We start from the raw sequence: 19,041 nt of genomic DNA, 5'->3' as shown, positions 1-19,041 counted from the left end.
ACGGCACCACAGGGTGAAGGCCTGCCTGGGCTACTGTGGGTGAACTTCAGGACAGTGTAAGCAACTTACTGAGACTGTCTCAAAATAAAAGGTAAGAAGAGGGTTGGAGACAAGTTCAATAGGAGAGCATTTGCTTAGCGTATGCCAGGCCCTGAGTTCAATGCCCACCACTGTAAAAACAAAACAAAAATGAAAATACTGGAGATTTGTCAAAAGAGCATAAGAGCCAGCCAAAGGGACTCCATTTGGCCCCAAATGAAGCACTTTTAGCAACAAAGAGAATAATTAGTATAAGGCACTGTGCATGTCAACTATGTTAAAAGCCCACTAGTTCACAATGGTAATTTGAAAAAACTCCCAGTCCCCCTGGTTAAAGAACCAAGCCTCACTGGTCACTTTGGAGGCTTCCCAGAGATCAACTTGTTATTCTGAAACTGATAAGTACAGGGGAAGTCAGCACTCAGCCTTCATCTCCTCCTGGGAAGCTTGTATCAAGGTAACTGTGGTCATTTCTTCTCAACTAATGGATGATGCTGAAATGGTGGGATTGTATACTGCCATGTTGCAACTCCCAAAGAGATGATGGACTTGGGCAATAATCAGTGACCACTAAGTCAGCCCACATGACAAAGTGGGATGGGGAACAGTGTTTTTTAACCTCACAAAAGGGTTGCTGAACCCACTGAGCAACGAGCATCACTAACAGTGAAAGGATGTAACATTACCTGCTTCTGGGAAGGAAGAAAAGGAAATAAACAGTCCTCCTGTGAGTTACTGCTCTTGCTTTTTGTTTGTTTGTTTTGGAGACAATGGCTACTATACAGCCCAGGTAAACCTTGAACTCATAATCCTAGTGCCTCAGCCTCCCAAGGGCTGGAGTTCTAGACATGTAACACTACACCCAGTCTGTGGATTATTTATTCTTGCTAAGAAAACAAACAAACACGTTACACCTGAAGCTGAAGCTGTTGTTTTCTTTGGTTGTTTGGGTTTTTCAAGACAGGGTTTCTCTGTGTAGCTTTGGTGCCTGTCCTGGAACTCACTCTATAGACCAGGCTGGCCTCGAACTCACAGAGTTCCACCTGCCTCTGCCTCCCGAGTGCTGGGATTAAAGGCATGCGCCACCACCGCCCAGATGACCCAACTTTCTAATCCATCAGTTTAGAAGAAGCATATAGATGGGAGGTACACAAAAATACAGTGAGCAAAATCTAGACTGAGAAACACTACAGGGGTTGGGAAATGGCTCCCTTCACTGAATGCCTGCCACTAAAGCATGAGGACCTGAGTTCAATCCCCAGTCATGGAACACTATCATGAATCCCAGCCCTGGAGAGACAGAGACAGGAAGATCCCTAGGGTTCACTGGCCAGTCAAATTGAAAAGACCAGGTCTCAGTGAGAGAGCTTGTCTCAAAAGGAACAATTTCGCCGGGTGGTGGTGGCACCCGCCTTTAATCCCAGCACTCAGGAGGCAGAGGCAGGCGGATCTCTGTGAGTTCGAGGCCAGCCTGGTCTACAGAGTGAGTTCCAGGAAAGGTGCAAAAGCTACACAGAGAAACCCTGTCTCTAAAAATAAAAAAATAAAAATAAAAATAAAAAAAGAACAATTTCTCCCAAGGAGCAACACTCAAAGGTGATCTCTAGCACCTACACACACGTGTACCTACTCACATATAAACACATAAAAAAGAAATTCTATGTATCAAGTGACTTCAAATGAATGGCAAGAGAGAAAACAAAGGGGGCAGGGGGCAGGGGTTAACGTTAGACAAGACAAGAGATGTATCAGCCAAATAAATTAGTGGCTCCTGACTCCAACCAACACATGGACACAACGGGGCAAAGTGGACATTTGATGATATTAAAGAGTCCCTATGAAGTTTTTGATATGGCTGAACATTTAGTTTCTTTTATTTTGTTGTTGTTGAGACAGGTAGTCCAGGTAGTGGGGTGGAACTCACTATGCAGATCAGACTGGCCTGAAATTTCTGATAATTCTCTAGGCTCTGGCTCAAAGTGCTGGGATTACAGACATGCCTAGCCCAGATATCGGTCTATATATGATAGAGATTAAATATTATTTGACAACTGAAGAAAGGGACTTTAAAAAAAATAACTTATTTTTATTTAATGTTAATTGGTTTTTGCCTGTATGTATGTCTGAAGCCCTGGAACTGGAGTAGCAAACAGGTATGAGCTGCTATGTGGGTATTGGGAATTGAACCCAGGTCCTCTAGGAGAGTAGTCAGTGCTCTTAACCACTGAGCCATCTCTCCAGTCCCTGAACAAAGAGATTTTATGGCAGACTCTCCTCTGATAGTCAAACCCTTGAAATGCTTGTCAAATTTTGTGGGTAGTCAAGGCATGGTGCCACACACATTTAATTCCAGCACTTAGGAGACAGAAGCAGGTGGATCTCTGAGTTTGAGGCCAACCTGGTCTACAGAGTGAATTCCAGGACAGCTGGGGCTATACAGTGAGATGCTATTCCAAACAAACAACTTGAGGGTATATCTCACTATCACCAAAGAGCTGCAGAAAATGTACATTTTCCAGGTCTTCCCTAGACATTCAGGACACTTGAACAAGGGGGCAGAGGAGCTGTGTTCACAGCAGACTTCGGGTGACTCTGATGGCAAAGTCCACAGAGCACCCTGAGAAACTCTGCGTGCCCTGGTGGCAGTCCTGCCTTCAAGGACTCGGGAGGGGGCAGAGGACTGCATTAACTCCTCTGCCAAGTGCTCCCTCACCCCAGCCCACCTTCTTCCACAATCTTTAGAAACATCAGTTCTCTATCATCCCCCCCCAAGCCATACCTTAAACTGGGGGTCAAAGGGGAGCAGCATGCAGATTTAGGAAGGATTGTAAACCCCCAAGGAAGGAAACCCTGCAAAGGGCAGAGCTAGGGGTGAAGGCCCACCTTCCTACCCAGAGGGGCAACATACCTTCACCTTCCTCTCTGGAGATGAAGCCGGACAGCACTAAGTGGAGAAAAAGAGGATACCACTGCCTTCTGGCTGTCTGTCCAGGCAGAGCACCATCCCTGTCCAGCACAGTGCTGCCACCCACAAGGCCAGGCCCCCCAGGGTCCTAGCAGCAGGACACTCACCCTCAGGGCTGAGGCAGAAGTCAGTGGAGGCCGAGCCATGCTCATTATGGATGGTACAGCGATACATGCCACAGTCCACGGGGGATGCCTGCACGATGGCCAAGGCCGCCGGCCCCTCGTCCCCTGCACTGCAGAGAGCGGGAGACCTTTCTCGTGAGGGTCATGACCATGATATGGGGTGTTCGACCCAACTCTCACAGGCTGCTGGGAACCCAGGCTCTGGGAGCCCTGGGGAGGTGGTAAGAGGTTCCAAGGTCAGAAACAGGTCCTTAACCACACAGGTGGCACCGGCTGCGGGATTTAGGACCCATGATCTAAGACCTCTAAGCTTCAATTTTCTGATCTCCATGTGACATATCAGACTCACTCACTGGGGCTACTGTGAGGACGAAATGAGGGGGTGGGTTGAAAACATCAGGACAGTGTCCAACATGACTGCAACTGGGGAGCCTGGTCAGGGGCTGGTGGTACCCAGGCGGCTTACCTCCTGCTCACCTCGCCCACTGGGTGCTGATCCTTCGCCCACGTCAGGACCGAGTCGCTAACAATGTTGAAGAACTGGCACCAGAGCTTCAGACTGCCGGAAGAATCTGGAAACTGCTCTACTCGGATTTTTCGGATCACCTGTGGGGCTGCAAGCAGGAAGCACTAGCACTCCACCCGACCCCAGGCTTCTCTGGGACAGCCTTGAACTGCACTTGTCGATGGATCCTTTGCATGCTCAGAGCAGAACTACATTCTTTCCTCATTTTAATTTACTTGCCTGGCCTGTGAGAGGTCCTGGGTTCAAGTCCCAACACTGAAATAAATAGGACAGCTCAATCCTGAATAGAAGTCAGGTTCCACTTCCCACCAAGATGACCGGCAACTTGCTTGATGCCTCTTTTTTTTTTAAGATTCGTTTATTTAAATTTGTTTGTTTGTTTGGTTGGTTTTGGGGAGTTTGTTGTTGTTGTTTGTTTGTTTTTGTTTTTTTGTTTTTCGAGACAGGGTTTCTCCGTGTAACAGCCCTGGCCATCCTGGAACTCACTCTGTAGCCCAGGCTGGCCACAGAGATTTGTCTGTCTCTGTCTCCCACATGCTGGGATTAAAAGCATGCGCCGCCACTCCTAGCCCATCTATCTATCTATCTATCTATCTATCTATCTATCTATCTATCTATCTATCTATCTACCTATCCATCTATCTATCTATCCATCCATCCATCCATCTATCTATCCATCTATCTACCTATCCATCCATCCATCCATCCATCCATCCATCTACCTATCTACCCATCCATCCATCCATCCATCCATCCATCTATTTATTTATTTATTGGTTTTTCGAGACAGGGTTTCTCTGTGTAGCTTTGTGCCTTTCCTGGATCTCTCTGTAGACCAGGCTGGCCTCGAACTCACAGAGATCCACCTGCCTCTGCCTCCCGCGTGCTGGGATTAAAGGCGTGCACCACCACCACATGGCTCATTTAATTTTTTTTAATAATGGTTATTGGCTTGTTCATAGCTTACTCAACTCGCCTTTTTTTTTTTTAAGATTTATTTATTATGTATACAGTATTCTGCCTGCATGTATGCCTGCAAGCCAGAAGAGGGCGCCAGATCTCATTACAGATGGCTGTGAGCCACCATGTGGTTGCTGGGAATTGAACTCAGGGCCTCTGGAAGAGCAGTCAGTGCTCTTAACCTCTGGGCCATTTCTCCAGCTCTCATTTAATTTTTAAAGGCTTTAAAAAGTTACATGCCCAGCACCCTGTGCCCTCTCTAGCCACACCCCTACAACCTCCAGTTTCCTTGGGAAACAGACTGAGAGAAATCAACAAACATAAACCCAGAATTTCATAGCCCTGGCTGCCTCCCATTTATCTCCGGCTTTTACCCTGACCCCACCCCAGTGCACACATCTTAACCGGGGGAAAGGTCAGGGAGGGACTCACAGCTAAGCACACCAACAGTGAGGAGCAGTCAAGAAAGGTTCTTGTCTCGACAGACCTGCCTTTGAGTCTTATCTTGACCATGGGGTCACCATGGAACAAGTCTAGTGATGGTGATGGTGATGGCAGACCTGGGATGCCACTGAAGCCAGGTTCTTCACTGAGTGGCGCCTTTTGGTTTGCTTGTTTGTTTGTTTGTTTTGTTTTGTTTTTATTTGGAGCTGAGGATCGAACCCAGGGCCTTGCGCTTGCTAGGCAAGCACTCTACCACTGAGCTAAATCCCCAGCCCCGGTTTGCTTGGTTTTTTGTTGTTTGGTTTCCAGACAGGGTCTCCCTACGTAGCCCAGGCTGACCTTGAACTTTCTCAGTTCTTCTGCCTTAGTCTCTGGAGTGCTGGGATCAAAGACCACAGTACCTCACCTAGTACTTGGTCTCTCCCATGCCTTTACCCCTCACTGCATGCCGCCGAGGCTGCCGCCACTGTCACCTCACTTCCTGAGGAAGGAGAGCAGGACAAGCGCCAGCCCTCTCTCACAGCTCATGAGGTGATGTTCCCAAGGGAACCTGCTGACCCCTACAGGGTGGGGTGGTACTGGGCTAGGAGTACTATGCTCAACTAGGCTGCAGCGTCCTGGCAGCCTGCCCCTGACAGCACTCACCTTTCAGCAGGTCTTGGGCCTTCCTTGGTGTGGCTGGAGCTTCCTGCTTGCCTTCATCCAGGGCAGGCTCGGAGTCCAGGCCACTGGCTTTGGGTCTGGGGCCCAGGTCTCCTGCTGCAGGCTCTTCTTCTGTCCCAGGCACCTCTAACATGTTGGTCTTTCGTGTCTGGGTAGGGGAACGTCTCTCCCGTCCTGGAGTTCCTAGGGACCCTGGTGTCAGGCCCTTCCTGGCTCCCCGAGGAGAAACTGTGGGGCTCTCTCTTTCTTCAGCTTTGTTCACATCTCCATCTGATGCTGCTCTGACCTTAGGGAGGAACCTCTTCCTCCGGGCCCCTAGAGCCAGTTCCTCGGGTGTAGCTGCGGGGAGACCCGTCACAGCCTCCCCTGGGGTAGACTCTTCTAGGCAGGGCTCCTGAGTTCTGCTCTCCGCTGTCTGCCCATCCCCCTCCCCTAGAGCTCCACCCTTGTCCCTTTCCTGGGAGGTCTCCTCTCTGGAACCCCCTCCCTCGCCAGCACCAGATTCTTCCTCACCCACCACAATGGCCGGGATGGTGAGGGGGCTGGGGCACGGGCCCCTGGAGCCCTGGGCTGCAGCCAGGGCCTGCTGGCCAGCCTGTACCTCACGGTCTAGGAGGCCAGTAAGGCGGCGGGAGGTGCAGGGGCTCAGCAACAGGGTCTGTGCACTCTGCACCAAGTGGTTGTTCTCCACACGGTCCAGGATACGCCTTGATGTCCTGGGACTCAGCCCAGCCACTTCCATGGTGGGGACCAGAGTAGAGGAGGAAGCTAGGCCGCCAGTGGCAGCCTCATCCTGGGACTGTGCCCTGGCTTCACTTGTCTCTGGACTGGAAAGCTTCAGCAGCAGAAGCAAGTAATTCTTCAGGGAATCGATAAGCCCGGGGTCGCAGCTCCGGGTGCCCGAGGACCTCGCCTCCACATCTGGCTCCTTGGCATAGGCTCCCTCGCTGCCGGTAGCCATGGCCTCTGGTGGGGGACTCTGGGTGGGGGGCCCTGGCCCTGGCTGAGTGGGAGCAGAACTCAGCAGGTCCTGGTCCCTGGAGGGGAGGAAGTTGTCTGTGCTTATGTGCTGAGAAGCTGTGGAGCTGGGTAGCCCCTCCTGCCGTCTATCGGTAAGGCCAGTTCCAGAAAAAGAGGGCAAGGTGGGCACCTCCTGACTCAAGCCAGTTGAATGGCTACCAGGGAGATCCACATACAGTGTTTCCCCCAGGCTGCTCCTCCTTGGGGAACTGAAACAGGCTGTCCTCCTGCTTGGCCTTGACCAGACCTCCCCACTCTGGCCTTTGACGTGTTTCTCTTCCCAGCTGCTCTGAGTTCCCCTCAGGAGGCTGCGGTGCTGGGCACATATGGTTTCCTGACAGGGGACCTAGTAAAGTGACCGTATGGTTTCTGAAGGCTGTCACTGCTGGCTCTTCAGACCTAAGCGTGAAACCAGATTTTTCTTGGACACGAGATGCTTCCGGGCTTGACTCAAAACATTCCATAACCTGAGCAGCTGTAGGGCATTCTGACGGTGAGCGTTTGGAGGCCGTGGGTGGTGAGCTGAGGCTGCCCACAGAAGGCTGCTCTCGCTGGGATTTGAAAGCTGTGGGGATGCTGTCCACTAACTGTGTCTCCTTTTCTTCCTGTATCCTTGGGTCTCGCTGCCAGCCCTCATCTGCCTGTGTCTGTCCTACCTGCGTATCCACCCTTCTCTGTGTCACCAAATCCTTCTGTGAACCTTCTGACTGCGGCCTCTCACTTCCGTGTGTCAGGACGTCCTCCTGTGCCTTCTCATCCGCCTGTGTCCTCTGCGAGGCTTGTGCTCCATCTCCCGGAGTCCTTCTGTCTACTTGCTGCGTTCCATCTGTCTGGGTTTCCTTCCTGCCTCCAGGTCTCTCCTCAGCATGTGGCCTCCCATGCTCTTCAGCTTCTGTATCCATGGGCTCCATGACACCTCGGTTTCCAGGGGTGCTGTGATCAGCAGAGACGGCCCCGGGGCTGCTGCTGGCAGACACGGCAGGAGCCATGGTTGCTTGGGACTCCGGAGCCTGAGAACACACAGCCCAAAGGAAAGTCTTAGCTACACATGTGCTGGGCTCTGCAGTATGGCATCCCAGCTTTCTCTGACCTCATTCAGAACTGCTCGGAAGGGAACCTTGCCCCTGGGTTCCTCAGGCATGCTGAAGGTCAGGCAGAGACATACGACAGAATCCCAAGCCTCATGTCCTGAGCACAGAAACTAGATTAAGGACTATCTAGAATCCAGGCCTATCTGGCCTTCTGGCCTGTCGCTGAATAAATCCTGCTCGTCATCATGACTGACTGCCTTCACCTCTGCCATGTGGAGGATATTGTCCTTGCCTCAGGGCTCCCAGAACTTCCCTTTGCTCTCTCTCTCTCTCTCTCTCTCTCTCTCTCTCTCTCTCTCTCTCTCCTTCTTTCCACCCCTTCCTACCTCCCTCTGTCTGTCTGTCTGTCTGTCTTTCTTTTAGAAGGTAGAGATCAGGGGTTTCAAACAGGGTCATACATAGCACAGTATAGCCTCAAACTCATTCTGTAGCTGAGGCTAGCCTTGAACTATTGATTCTCCTGCTTCAACCTCCTAAGTGCTGGGATACAGGTACAAACTACTATCCTGGCCAGTCCCTGTGTAATAATTGGCCTGTATAGAGTTATAGGTAAACTGAGCGAATGACCCTGCTTCAACAAGGTAGAAAACAAGAACCAACTCCCAAAAGCTGTCCTTTGGCCTACACACACACACACACACACACACACACACACACACACACACACACGATGGTGCTCACCTTTAATCCCAGCACTCAGGAGGCAGAGGCAGGTGGATCTCTGTGAGTTCAAGGCCAGCCTGGTCTACATAGTGAGTTCCAGGACAGCCAGGACTACACAGAGAAACCCTGTCTCAAAAACACACAGAGGGGTGGGGGTGGGTGGGAAGGAAGAAAGGAAAATAGGAACGCAGAAAGAAAAGACTTCTGGGCTAAGAGACTTGCTTTGAACGCCTGGGGCTTAAGTATCATTCCTCGGAACATGACTTGAGGAAGCACCTAAAGAACAAAATTCAGTCACCCAAAAGATCCCAGTACTTGGCAGACAGAGGTGGGGAGATCTCAGTGAGTTCAAGCCTGGTCTACAGAGTGAGTTCCAGGACAGCCAGAGCTACACAGAGAAACCTTGTCTTGAAAAAAAAAAAAATCCATAGAGATACAGTGGAAAGCACTAAATGTATTTATCTTATGTCAACATGGAATCCTGGGACCAAGACAAAAGCCAAGTGGGATTTGAGAGGACAAAGAGTCAGTGGAACATGCCCGCCTGGCACAGAAGCTCAGCTGGCACCAAAACAGATGCAGGGAGAGGGCAGATGGTGTCTGCAAGACCAAGCCGGGAGCCGGGCTCTGGCGGAGCAAGTGCTCCCTAGCCTACCAAGGCCCTGGGTTCCGTCCCCAGCACAGTGTAAACCGGGGCTGCCGACGCCTGCAGTTCCAGCCCTCAGGAGTTGGAGGCAAGAAGGTCAGAAGTTCAAGTTACAAACCTAGTTCAAGGCCAACCTGGGATGTTTGAGACCCTGATTTCAAAAACAAACAGCCAGGCTTGGTGGCCCAAGCCTTTAGTCCTCCAAGTCAGAAGCAGAAGCTGGCAGATCTCTATATGGTGAGTTCCAGGCCACCTAGAGCCACACTGGGAATTATAATTTAAAAATAAAACTGTGGCTTCTGTAAGACAGGAGAGAAACAGAAGATGTAGAGAAGGGGAATACTGTCATTGCTCACAAAAAAGAAATAAAAGGCAAATGGAGACCCTTCTACTCCTGGGAGTTCTGTCTCACTTGTCTTCATAATAAGTCTATGTTGCTCTGTTTTAAAAAGAAAAACATTGGCTGGGTGGTGGTGGCGGCGGAGCACGCCTGTAATCCCAGCACTCGGGAGGCAGAGGCAGGTGGATCTCTGTGAGTTTGAGGCCAGCCTGGTCTATAGAGTGAAATCCAGGAAAGTCACCAAAACTACACAGAGAAACCCTGTCCTGAAAAAAAAAGAAAAGAAAGAAAGAAAAAAAGAAAAAAGGAAAAAAAAAAAAGAAATAAAAGAACAAAGAAAAACATTAAGGACTGGAGATGATTCAGTGGTTAAGAGCACTGCTGCTCTTTCAGAGGACCAAAGTTTGGCTCCCAGCACATATATCAGATGACTCACAACCACCCAGAGCAACAACTCTAGGGAATCCAGTGCCTCTGGCCTCCTGGGACACCTGTACTCACACACACACACACACACACACACACACACACACACACACACACACACACCTAAAAATAATTTTAAAACAAACAAAGCAGATCTCTGTGAGTTTGAGGCCAGCCTGGTCTACAGAGCAAGTTCCAGGACAGGTTCCAAAGCTACACAGAGAAACCTTGTCTCGAAAAAACAAAAAACAAACAAACAAACAAAAAGCGCCACACCAGGTGTGGTGGCAAATGCCTTTATGCTTACCACTCTGGAGGCAGAGACAGTTGATCTCTGCAGCCAAGGCTATCCTTGTCTACAGAGAGAGTCCCATGCCAACTAGGGCTACACAGTGAAACCCTGTCTCAAATAATAATAAATAAATTTTAATTATATATAGTCAAAATATAGTAAAATTTAAAGTTTCTTACTAAATGCAGAATTTTGAATGGGTGGTGTGAATATGGGAAAAAGTCATATTTGGTGAATATAGGTAGTCTGACTGAAGGATTTTAACTAAAATGTTCTTTAGCTTCTCTGACAACCAGGATGTATGTGTGTGAATGGTTATGTGCATGTGTGAGTGCAGGACCCAAGATGTCCAGGAGAGGGCATTGGAGTTACAGGTGGCTGTGAGGTGAGCTGCCCAATGTATATGCTGGGATATGAACTCTGGTCCTCTGTAAGAGCAATACTGAGCCATCTCTCCAGCCCTCTTAAGTACATTTTCTTTTTATACCATGTGCATATGACACACATTCAACAAAAATGTAATTAAAAATGAAAATAAAAAATAGACCCTTCAGCTGGGTGTGGTGCCACATTCCTTTAATTCCAGCACTCGGAAGGCAGAAGCAGGCAGTTCTCTGTGAGTTTGAGACCGGCCTGGTCTACATAGTAAGTTCCAGGACAGTCAAAGCTACACAGTGAGACCTTGTCTTGAAGATAGATAGATAGATAGATAGATAGATAGATAGATAGATAGATAGATAGATATAGACAGACAAACTTCTTTTTTGTTGTTGTTCTTTTTTTTTTGAGACAGGGTTTCTCTGCATAGCTTTGCACCTTTCGTAGACCAGGCTGGCCTCGAACTCACAAAGATCTGCCTGTCTCTGCCTCCTGAGTGCTGGGATTAAAGGCGTGTGCCACCACTGCCCTGCTTGACAGACAAACTTTTAGGTGATAAATGAAGTCTGTCCTTCAGCAAGAGTCCCAATATCTCCAGGTTCGTCTTTTTGGTCCCTCTACCTAACACTGTAATGACTATAAACTACTTTGTTTTTCTTCTCCCAGACTTACTGACCCCGCTCCTTGCCTACCTAGTCAGCTTTGGGTATGGTCTCTCAGGAGCTTTCACCTTGATTTTTGAGACAGGATCTTTTACTTGGACCTGCGGCTCACCAATTCAGCTAGGCTGAGTGGCCAGTGTGCCCCAGGGACCTGCCTGTCTGCTTCCCCAGTGCTGAGGTTACAAGCATATGTCATTATGTACAGCTTTTTAAGTGGGTGTTGGAGATTAAACTCGGGTATTTATGCAGCAAGTAATTCAGCAACTGAGCTAGTTCCCCAGTCCCAACAGCACATTTCTTCAGACAATTATGCAAGCTGGGGCTGGAGAGTTGGCTCAGCAGTAAAGAGCACTTGTCGCTTTTGCAGAGGACATGGTGGCTCACAACTCCAGTTACAGGGGATCTGATGCCCACTTCTGACTCTGTGGTCACCAGGCACACACATGGTACAATACATACATGTAAGCAAAATACTCACATACGTAAAATACATTTAATTTTTTGATTATGCGGAGTGAACCTAGGTGGTATCATATAAGCTTTTCTATTACAAATAACATTAGCAGGTTTTCCTCTCCTCCACTTGCTAAATCCTCAGAACAAGGCCCGTGATCATCTCTCTAGGCCTCTCTGCTGCAGTTTTCTCTTCTTTGGGACTCTGTCTTTCGCTGTTTCCCAGGCTCCCTTCAGATTCAGCAATCCTTCTCCCTGGTATCTGTCATGGGTCCTTTGGACTGCTCTCTGGGTGTTGTTTGTTTTTAACTAAAGTGCCTTCTTCTGTGATGAACTATGCCGCAGCGCCATCCTCTTCGGCCCGATTACACACGCTATCATCTTTTGTCGCCACCCAAGAGGAATCCCTTGCCCTTGGGAGTCCAGTCCAGACCCTACTCAGTTTCCTTCGGTCCTTTTTGTGGGGGGAAAATGGAACTGTTCAGACTAGTATTTTTTTCTCTGCAAAAAACCCTCTTTCTCCAATGAAAACAGAGAGAGAGAGAGAAAAGCCCCGGGCAGTCTCCTGGCTTCTTGCAAAGCTGTGTGTCCTTGTAGGTCGTGGTGAGCCGTAAGCTTGTATTCTTACTCCTCAGCAACCGGAAGACGATGGTGCTGAACAGGGCAGTGGCAGAATAATCTTGCTCTCTTGCTTCTTTTTTTTTTTTTTTTAAATCATAGTCTCATGTAGCCCAAGATGGCCTTGAATTCACTATGTAGTAGACCAGGCTAGCCTCAAACTCAAGGATCTGCCGGTCTCTACCTTTCTAGTGCTGGGATTAAAGGCGGTGCACCACCATGCCCAACAAAGATTTATTTTATTTTTACTCATGTATATATGTCTGTATATGCATGTAGGTTTGTAAATTTATGAGTCTGAAAGTGGGCATTGGCTCCCCTGGAGCTGGAGTTACAGGAGGCTGTGAGCTCGCCTGACAGGGCTGGTGGGAACCAAACTCCTCTGCAAAACCAGTGTGCACTCTTAGTACAAAGCATCTTTGCAGTCCCTGTGACTGACTTCCTTTTGAAAGGAACATCTTCTTTGAGCTCTTCGTCACTTTTGGGGAAGGTGGAGGTGTTTTTTCTGGAACTCATCTTTTTGAGATAGATTCGCTGCATGGAAAGGAAGAAAGAGACGACCTTGGAGATCTGGAGGATTTATGCGGCTGGTCGGATCTGCCCCAGCATCTTTAAAAGAAATGAATCTTGGTTTTGGACTCCTAGAATGTGAATGTCTTGCCCGACCCCCAGAAAGCCTCTGTTCCAGACAGGATTATACCGCCCGCAAAGGGATCCGCCTTGGTTGCCTTCCATCCTTCCTCTGCATCTACACCTCATCTTGTGCCTCTGCCGCTTTCTGAATCGTGACGATAATCTCTAGAACGGTTCAGTATCTACTAGAAGATCTCCATCCACGTCCTGGATGAAACCTGGGGACTGTCGCTCTTCTGTCCAGGGCTCGAGCTTGATGAAGCAGGACTGTGATCTTAAAGAATGGTGTCTAGAATTGGGGCACAGGTCTTCTGAGGTCTCGACTTTCCTGTTCTCAGCACTTGTAGTAATCTTAGCCCTCTGCCTTCTCTCCTTTATGTTGTATCTCATGTATTAACGTACATTAGAAACTCCACCAGAAAACAGCTTTTTTTTTGCTTTCTAATTTCAAATATGTTTTTAAAGAATTCAAGATTGGGCATAGTGGCTCATGCTTATGATTCCAGGACTCTGAAGTCTAAGGCAGGAGAATTGTCAGGAGTTTGAAACCAAACTGGATTACATGGTGAGTTCCAGGCCAACCTGGGTTAAAAAATGAGACCCAGGGTTGGGGATTTAGCTCAGTGGTAGAGTGCTTGCCAAGCAAGCACAAGGCCCTGGGTTCAATACTCAGCTCAAAAGAAAAAAGAAGAGAGAGAGAGAGAGAGAGAGAGAGAGAGAGAGAGCCAATCTCAAAAAAACAAAATCATAAATAAGAAGAATTTTGTAAACATTTTTTTTACTCTTTGAAATTATTCTTACATCAGTTAAAAAAATTAAAAAGAATAAAACCCAACAGAGTTGCTAAATAATACATTAGTTCTTTCCTTTTTGGGTTTATTTTGTTTTTGTTGTTGAAACAAGGTCTTACTCTGCAGCCCACAGTGGTCTGGAACTCAGTTATAGCCAAGAAACCCCGAACTCCTGATCCTACCCAGCTCCTCCTCATTACAAAGTTATTTAGTCAGGTGTGGTGAAAACCTTTGATCACAGCCCGATGGAGGCAGACCCGGCCAGCCTGGTCTACAAAGTGAGTTCCAGGACATCCAGAGCTACATAATGAGACTTTGTCTCAAAAATCAAAATAAAATAAAAGGAGCTAGGTGTTGGGATCATCTGACTTAGAAGCAGCTAAAGATGACAGGAAAGTGTGACCACACAATGGCTAGGAGCCAGGAAAGTTTCCAGAAGTTGGAGATTGACAGACATGACCCTGGATCCCCTGGAGCTGGAGTTACAGGCAGCTGTTGCTGGAAACCAACCTCGGGTCCTCTGGAGGAGCAGCAGGAACTCTTAGCTACTGAGCCATCCCTCTGGCCCCAAAATGTTTACCTAGGAGGCAATCTTCTTGAGTGTGTTCAGACGGCAAGTTCCATTTAAGTCTCTGAGGTTGTGGTTTTCCTGTTGGCCCATTTTCAAATCCTTGCCTGTGGTATCTGGATCTTTCTGTCCTTTGTGTGTGCCACTGGCCAGCTTAATACTTGATGCCCCAGCTACATCCATTCTCAAACTCGGAACAAGTTTAGAAATGTGTATTCATTTTATTTTATTTGTTTTTTTGAGACAGGATTTCTCTGCGTAGCCCTGGCTGTCCTGGGACTAGCTCTGTAGATCAGGCTGGCCTTGAACTCACAGAGATCTGGGAATAAAGACGTACACCACCACTCAGCTATGTGTAGCATTTATAAAGTCAGTTATGCATGAGTCTCAGTGGTCATTTTTCCAAGCTGCTCCCTCTTCATAATCTCCCAAACATTCTAGATCCCTTCGTCTCTGGAATTTCCCAGTTCTACCACATAATGCCTTGCCTTGGACAAAGAAGAAAAATCAGAAGAAAACAAACAAAAGTCCTCATCAGGGCTCTGTCCCATGGTCTTTGAACCACAGACCTGTGAATACAGAGAACATCCTCCTCCCTCCAAGTTCTAGACAACTGGCTTCTGCCACCACGTCACCATGGTCACAAGGAGACCTAGCCTCAAGCCTACAGGGCTTCCAAAAACTCTCTGTCCATGTTATCGGCCAAGTCCTCAGCTGCCAGCCAGATCTAACCGGTAAGACAGCCAAGGGGCCAGACGACAGCAGCCGATCAGAGGCTTGCACACCTGACACAGGTGCTCAGCCGTGAGCTCACTCCCCAGCAGCATGACCCAGAGGTCCCCAAGCTGGGCTGATGGTCAGTGTGAACGGCCAGGGCACATCTGGGAACCTGGACAGAGTTGACACAGGGAGACATAGTCTCATCCCCACCTTTCCTCTCAACCTCCCCTTTTCACCTCCTTGAACTCAGCAGGTAGAATTTTAACAAATCCTGTCTGGGGCTGTCAAGGTGGCTCAGTGGGAAAAACCCTTGCTGCCCAACCTAAAGACCTGAGTTTGATGTGTGGGACCCACATAGTGAAGGAGAGAATCAACTCCTGCAAGTTGTCCTCTGACATGGACAAGTACACACTCACACTAAATAAAGAAACAAAATTTAAAAAGCTTAAATCATGTCTAATCCCCAAAGTTGGAGCTCTATGGTCAGCAGGCTTTCATTTGTTTGATCAGGTTGTTGTTGTTGTTGTTTGTTTGTTTGTTTGTTTGGTTGGTTGGTTGGTTGGGGTTTTTTTGCTTTGGTTTTTCAAGACAGGGTTTCTCTGTATAACTCTGGCTGTCCTGGATCTCGCTTTGTAGATCAGGCTGGCCTCAAACTCACAGAGATCCGCCTGACTCCACCTTCTGAGTGCTGGGATTAAAGGCACGTGCCACTGCCACCCAGCCTTGGTTACTTTTTTTGAGACAAGGTCTGTCTACATAAGTCCTGGCTGACCTGATATTCACTTTATAGACCAAGCTGGCTTTAAATTCACTGAGATTCATCTGCTTCTGCCTCCCAAATACTGGGATTAAAGGCATGCACCACCACACCACACTTGGCTCAGCCAGCTTTGCTGATTTATTTTATTTTATTTTTTTTGGCCTGTTCCCTACCCCCAACCCCACCCATGCTATTAATCTTAGGTTGCTAAATACTATATATGAAATAATTTTAAGAAATAATTTGAAGAAAAAACACCAGGCATGGTAAGAACCCATATGCAACTCCATCCAGCATTTGGGAGACTGAGGCAAGAGGGCTGTAACAAGTTTGAGTCACCAAGGCTCGGGGAATCCCGTCTCTACTTCCCAAGTGCAGGTGCTGCACATCCAAACTCTGGTCCTCACACTTGCACAACAAGCTCTTTACCCGATGAGCCGTCTCTCAAGCCCCTGGGCTCACTAGTCTTTTATAAGACACGTAATTCATTTATTTTATTTTCTGTGCATTGGTGTTTTGCCTGCATATCTGTGTAAGGGTGTCAGAGCCCCTGGAACTGGAGTTACAGACAGTTGTGAGCCACCGTGTGGGTTGCTGGGAATTGAACCTGGGTCCTCTGGACATGCAGCCAGTGCTCTTAACCACTGAGCCATCTCTCCAGCCCTCACTATTCTTGATTTCAATCTCCTCCCCGAACCTGGCCCACTAACTTTCCACTCTGTTAGCTCTTCAGTGCTTTCAAGAGGACACGTCTCATGTCTTGCTCAGGGTTTCTAGCTCTCCTCAACAGGGAAGTTGGTCTGAACTTCTAGTTAGTTAGCACCTAACTAGTACCAACAGAAGCTAGTATTCAACAAACGTTCGTTCTTTCCTCCTTTCTCCCCCCTCCAAACCTTAGTGCTTTAGGGGTGGGGCTCAGAAGACACACACAGAAGGAAAGCAAGTATGGACAAGGTTCTAGAACTCTGAGCCTGTGAGAACTGTGAGTGGGGCCAGGTGGCTTTGCAGCCCTTGTCAAGCCACCGCCTGCCTCGACGCCCTGGCTTCATCTGTTCTTCCTAGAACGGCATCCTTTCTCTTGTGTCTGGTTTCTTTGTATCTGAAGAGATGATGGGCATTCCTTTACATTTTAAATAATTCAATATTTTCTCCTAATACTATATCACGAGTTATAAATCCATGATGTCAAACAAGTCTGGCCTCTTCTGAGATGCCGCTCCCCTTGAAACTTGAGGCCCCACTCCCCCAACCCCTGTCTCCAAGCTATTGCAGCTGCTGGTTCCAGGGGATCCTCAGGCAAAACAGTCACATATATAGATATATAATTTTTTTTTTAAATTTTTAGGGAAAGGGTGGAGAGGCATGCCCAGGTCTCAAAGCATCAGCTGAGAATTCTCTTGCCTGTGCTGTCTCCTGGGAAAGTCTAGGCACACTGAAAAGGTGGTTAAAATCTACGGCATTAAAGATCTAATCATGTGGAATTTAGATCGTGGAGGAAATAATGAGAAGCTTAAACCAAACAAACACAAGAAGGCAGTATAGAAAACTAAATTGGGGCAGAGCAGACAAGCGGGCCTGCTGTGCAAGCCTCGTGACCTGAGTTCAATCCCTGGCTCCCTCAGTGGAAGGAGTACCAGCTCCTGAAGCTGTCCTCCGACCACCACACACACTGTGGGATGAACCGCTCTAAAGAGAAATGTGCACGTGCACACACACACACACACACACACACACACACACACACACACACTAATAACAATAATAATAACAAATAAAAATAAAGGTCTGGAAAGGTGGTCAGTGATTTTAAAAAAGCATTACTGCTTTTGTCTTTTGAGATAGGGTCTCTGGCTGGCCTCCAACTCACAGAAATCCACCTGCCTCTGACTCCCAAGTACTGGGATCAAAGGTGTGTGCCACCACACCTAACAAACTTGCTGCCTGCTCTTGCAGAGGACCTGGGTTTGAGTCCCAGAATCCACATGGTGCCTCACTACTGTTATAACTAATTCCAGGGACTCCAGGGCTCCATCCCTGGGACCTACACAGCAGAAAGATAGAACCAGTTCCTGCAAGATATCTTCTCACCTCCACACACACTCGGTGACAAACCCGTGCACATGCACACACACTCACATGCACATACAAGTATATGCACACAAAATAAATAAAATGCGTATCTATCTACATGTTAAATGAATATTTAAATTGTTTTAAGTTTACCAAAAATGTATACATAAAATAAAAGCCAGACAAGGTTCTGTCAGAAGCAGAGCCAGTACAGACAGCTTCTGAGGTGTCTTCTCTGCACCAGCCCCACCCGAGGGACGGCCGAGCTGGCACTTACACCCTCCTGTCAGGAGACAGAGCCACCTGGGGGTGAGGGTTCCCACCCTGTAGGCAGAAGCCAAGCTCACACACACACTTGGCAGCTAGCCTGATCACTTCTTAAATGAGCTCCCTCGGAGCCTTCCAGGGCTATTTCTCGGGAAGGCTCTTGTGCAGCCTGTGGCTATGGTGACCCTACCGCGCTTTCCTGGAGCCATGAGGTTCTGACATCACCAGGAACCCCGAACAAGGTAGGCAAAAGCAATAAACAAATGCAGAACACGCTGTGAGGTCTTTGAGATTTGTCCCACTCCCAAGCCCTCTGACCTCCCTTCCCACAGCCTAACCTTAGCACCCACTGACATAAAACCTCATCCCAGGCACCGCTGAGCCTGTCTTCCCTCTCGAATGCTCTTTCTCCATGGGAAAGCCCGCCTCTGCTATCCAGCAAACTCCCTCCTCCCCACCTTGCCCTAGGCTGCTGAATCAATTGTCCCTCATGTTTCCTTTCACTGTTCCAGAAAACCATCTGTTCTGTCCGCATGCCCGAGAAACGTGCCTTCCCACAGAAAGCCTCAGCCCAGAAGAGCAGGGACTCTGGCTTCCTCTCCCTGAGAAACAGCCTTGGTGTATGTAGTTCCTGCCCAGAACAGAAACCTTCTTCACTTACACTTAACAGAGAGAGAGATGCAGCACAACAAAACTGGAATTTCTGATCAACAGAAATATATTCTTAGTCTAAACGTGCCCCATTTCTTGTACCCCACCTACACTCATGAGAACACCATCTTCCTCCTGTCTGCCCAGAGATGGAACACACTAGTCCTAGGTAAGTCTTCTGTCCCTCTGCCTCCGGAGCGTGAGACCCTGGCCACCTCTCATCCTCTTGATCCCGCTCCTCAAGCTCCTTATTGCTGAATCCCATCTTTC

At 48.3% G+C, this 19,041-nt stretch overlaps 1 protein-coding gene across 1 annotated transcript in view; it reads right to left on the bottom strand.

Annotated features, from left to right (window-relative positions):
- Alpk3 (alpha kinase 3) overlaps window positions 1-19,041 on the bottom strand; it is a 49,125-nt gene that overhangs the window by 7,637 nt on the left and 22,447 nt on the right. Inside the window, 5 exon segments of the mRNA XM_036198668.1 lie at window positions 2,948-2,983; window positions 3,112-3,239; window positions 3,596-3,743; window positions 5,705-6,929; window positions 6,931-7,752. Of these exon segments, the coding sequence (XP_036054561.1) occupies window positions 2,948-2,983; window positions 3,112-3,239; window positions 3,596-3,743; window positions 5,705-6,929; window positions 6,931-7,752 (2,359 nt within the window).

The sequence above is a fragment of the Onychomys torridus genome, chromosome 1, assembly GCF_903995425.1.
Source record: "Onychomys torridus chromosome 1, mOncTor1.1, whole genome shotgun sequence".
Classification (NCBI taxonomy): Eukaryota; Metazoa; Chordata; class Mammalia; order Rodentia; family Cricetidae; genus Onychomys; species Onychomys torridus.
This window is presented reverse-complemented; position numbering and strand designations above follow the sequence as displayed.